Source organism: Cygnus atratus, chromosome 2 (genome assembly GCF_013377495.2).
Source record: "Cygnus atratus isolate AKBS03 ecotype Queensland, Australia chromosome 2, CAtr_DNAZoo_HiC_assembly, whole genome shotgun sequence".
Lineage (NCBI taxonomy): Eukaryota > Metazoa > Chordata > Aves > Anseriformes > Anatidae > Cygnus > Cygnus atratus.
The window spans coordinates 64,151,312-64,154,788 of NC_066363.1; the positions used below are offsets into that span (position 1 = coordinate 64,151,312).

Below are 3,477 nucleotides of genomic sequence, written 5' to 3' on the forward strand. Positions count from 1 at the left end.
CTTCAGTATGACACCCCACCTGAACTTTTCTTCTCCCACATACTCTCATAATACTTAAAAATCCTAACAGAAAATACATTTAGAATAATCAAAATTGTATTTAATCTCTCTTGGCAGAAGCATTATATTAAAAACGTATGTATTATATTAAAAACGTATATGTATTAAACTTTCTGCTAACTTTCAGTTAGCCTCCATCAGTTCCAGACAGGAAAGCTTATTTGCACTAACCCAAGATGGCCTTTTCTAACATTTTCTAATATCCTATTTTGTAACACCCTGTGACCGCATATTAGAATGAAATGGCCCTGAGCAGCAGGACAGCACTGCACGTGCTGCTTAGACTAGTAGGATCTGAGCAGAATCTCCACTGAGCCTGAGTATCCATGCTATTTATTCCATTACTGTCCATGGAGAAGGAATTGACTGAAATGTGTGCAAAACCCAGCACACTGTAGCAGGCAAAATTTGTAGCTTTGATAGAACAGCATATGGTTATTTTCTGGCTCTGGGAAGGGCAGATTTGTGCTTCAAATAAACAAATTGATGAATGAGTAGCAGAATTCAAAGAATATCTCTGATGTTTGCTGAAGAACAACGGAAATGATCATAAGAGAGGTAAACTGAGAACACAGCTCAAAAACAAAATCATGATTTCTCTAAGAATCTTTTCTTTTCACCTACTACTAATTCATGCTTAAGGGTATGGTAACATCTCAAGTACTACAGCAGTTCCTCCTCCCAGCCTTCTCAGCTTGTTTTCTCTAGACTGGAAGATGTTTGAATAACCATTACAGCTTGTTCCATGTGTAAGAATCCAGGTTTACTCCTTGAGTAAGAGCCAGATAGAAAGCTCTGCTGGCATTTCAGATGGGCTCTGTACACTCCTACTCTTACCCAGTCTTTATGTATTCTTTCATTTTTAGAATATGTACAAGGAAGATTTCAGGAATATGACTGAAGAAAATATGGCTAGCAATGGCTCCTCCTCTTCCTTCATCCACACGAACTCCATGAGTGCCATCCTGATTACTGTCTACTCAGTTGCCTTTGCTGGAGGTGGGATAGGGTCCATTGCAATGTCATTTGTGCTGGTCAAGATGAACACTCTGTCCGTGACCACCACAGCCATCATTAACCTGGTTGTGGTGCACTGTCTCCTTCTCCTCACAGTGCCCTTCCGCCTGCACTACTATGTCAACAAGGAATGGGTCTTCCAGATGCCATTCTGCAAAATGGTGAGTGCTATGGTGCACCTCCACATGTACCTGACCTTCCTATTCTACGTAATTACGCTGGTGATCCGGTGGCTGATCTTCTTTCAATGGAAGGATAAGGTAGAATTTTATAGGAAGCTGCATGCCATTGCCGCAAGCATTGCCGTGTGGATCTTCGTCATTGTCTTTGTGGTGCCACTCTTCTGCATTGAGTACGGACGCTCAGGGACATATGATAATAAAACATGCTTTAAGTTCCACAAAGAGCTGCAGCAGGACAGTGTGAAAATCCTGAACTACCTAATAATTGTGGCCGTCGCCTGTATTACTTGTGTTCTCTTGAGCTTGCAGATTTTCATTCTGATAAAAGTGTCAAGAAAACTCTCCACCTCCCTCTGGTCACACCAAGAGTTCTGGGCCCAGGTGAAAAACTTGATTTTCATCTGTGTCATCATAATTTGCTTCCTTCCCTATCACCTCTTTAGGGCCTACTACATACAGCACGTGAATGACTATGAACAGTTAGAAAGCTACAATGAAGTTTTTTTGAGTCTGACTGCACTCAGCTGCCTGGATCTGCTGTCATTTGTGCTGAGCGGAAGCCGCCTCTTCAAGCAAAATGTGGCTGTGCTTCGAAGCAGGTTGTCTTGCTGCTAGTACTAACCACCTGCTGCACATGGACTGGTGGAGCATGGTGCTGGACAGATGGAGCAAACCCACTTCCCAGCAAGTCATGGTGGACCCTGGAAACAACATAACACACTCATGCAGGGCGCTGCTCATCTTCTCCCCAAAATAATGGGGTGATCCACCACCCACATCTCAGCTCATAAACTGGAGGGCTGCCTCTGGGATTTCCTCACAGCAATACCTAGCGAGTTGTGGATACACCTTGAGGAGTGGGGAGAAATGGCATGAGCCCATGGCTCACAGATTTTACTTCTTTTAGATCAAGCTTTGTGAAATCTGAGGCACTAGAATGAGACTTAAGAGAACTTGCAAAGTATGTAGAAACACACAAAAAAAAAAAAAGGAAAAAAGAGAGAATTTTTTTATGGAATTAGGGACTGCATTTTTAAAATTCAAAGATCTATATTGTTTTCCACATACATTTCTTATTTATTGCCTGCAAGCATAAAATATCAGTGAAACTATTATTCTACGTGAATACGTCTGTTTCTTCACTGTAAAGACAAGCATAACTTTCTAAATGAACGATTCAATCAACTCTTTAAAAACAATCTATTTTTTTTCTCTAAAAGACTTTCTCAGAATCACCTTTTGGAGATGGTATCATTACAGCAGAAAAGAGCTTTGTTCTTTTTACCACATTGTGAAAATGTCTCCACCAACAAAAATTATATATCCTCACTGAATATTGTAAGCTCAGACCAAAAGACTGCATTTTTACTTACAGATTTATTCAATTTCAAACAAGAATAGCTAACGGTGAGGATCATTTTATTTAGATCATTCAGATAATAGTTGTCTTTTCATAAAAAGTCAAATATTTTAGGTCCCCAAGGTAACAATGCTTTTTTTAATCCTATGTTGATTTTGTGTCATTCTGAAGTTTGTAACTAATTACTCTCAGTACCTTTATCTTGAAATCAATGCTTTAAATTTAGTACCCTGGACTAGGAGAAGAAATTAAAATGTTACTGCTTGGATTGGAGGGATGGAAAAGCTAATAAACCTGGTTTAGCTAAAGAGCTTACTATACCTCAGTGGGGCATTGTGAGGTGCTAGCTGTGACGACAGAGTTGAACTGTATTTGAAAAGAGGAAAAAGTCAGCAAAATAACTTTGTGAAAGACATTCAGGCTTTCATAGCTCTGCCGTTTTAAACCCATCCCAACAAATTAGTACAAATCTCTGACTGCTATAACCCAAGACCGCAATGGCTAATTTATCTTTCTTATTGCCATCTGCATAAGGTCACATTTCTCATTTAGAGTCAGTGGAATAATATCTTAATCTTCTGACAAATTAGAGGTTATCAACTAATTAAATTCCAGTGGAAGTCTCTTCTCATGATGCTGTTGAAATCCACCTTTTCATAATTCCGAATCTTTCAATTTCTTTCTACTTCAACATCTCTTGCTCATCAGACAGCAATCAAATAATGATTGGTAGATCTTGCTGTACCTGTATGATCTTACTGCTATGCTCATTGCTTTTGTCCCCAACAAAGAGTGATGTCCAAGATGGTTCCCATCAGGTATCATCAGACAGGATCCCATCTCTTCCATATTCTTTCT

General features: G+C 39.6%; 1 protein-coding gene across 1 annotated transcript; it reads left to right on the plus strand.

Annotated features, from left to right (window-relative positions):
- Nucleotides 1–929: 929 nt before the first annotated feature.
- On the plus strand, nucleotides 930–1,874 carry LOC118250940 (probable G-protein coupled receptor 141). Its single transcript, XM_035552607.1, has one exon. It carries the CDS (start codon nucleotides 930–932, stop codon nucleotides 1,872–1,874), a length of 945 nt encoding a protein of 314 aa, XP_035408500.1.
- Nucleotides 1,875–3,477: the final 1,603 nt, after the last annotated feature.

Bases quoted from the DNA above. Each gene is read 5' to 3' on its own strand.
- LOC118250940 (XM_035552607.1), top strand. From the start codon at position 930: ATGTACAAGGAAGATTTCAGGAATATGACTGAAGAAAATATGGCTAGC.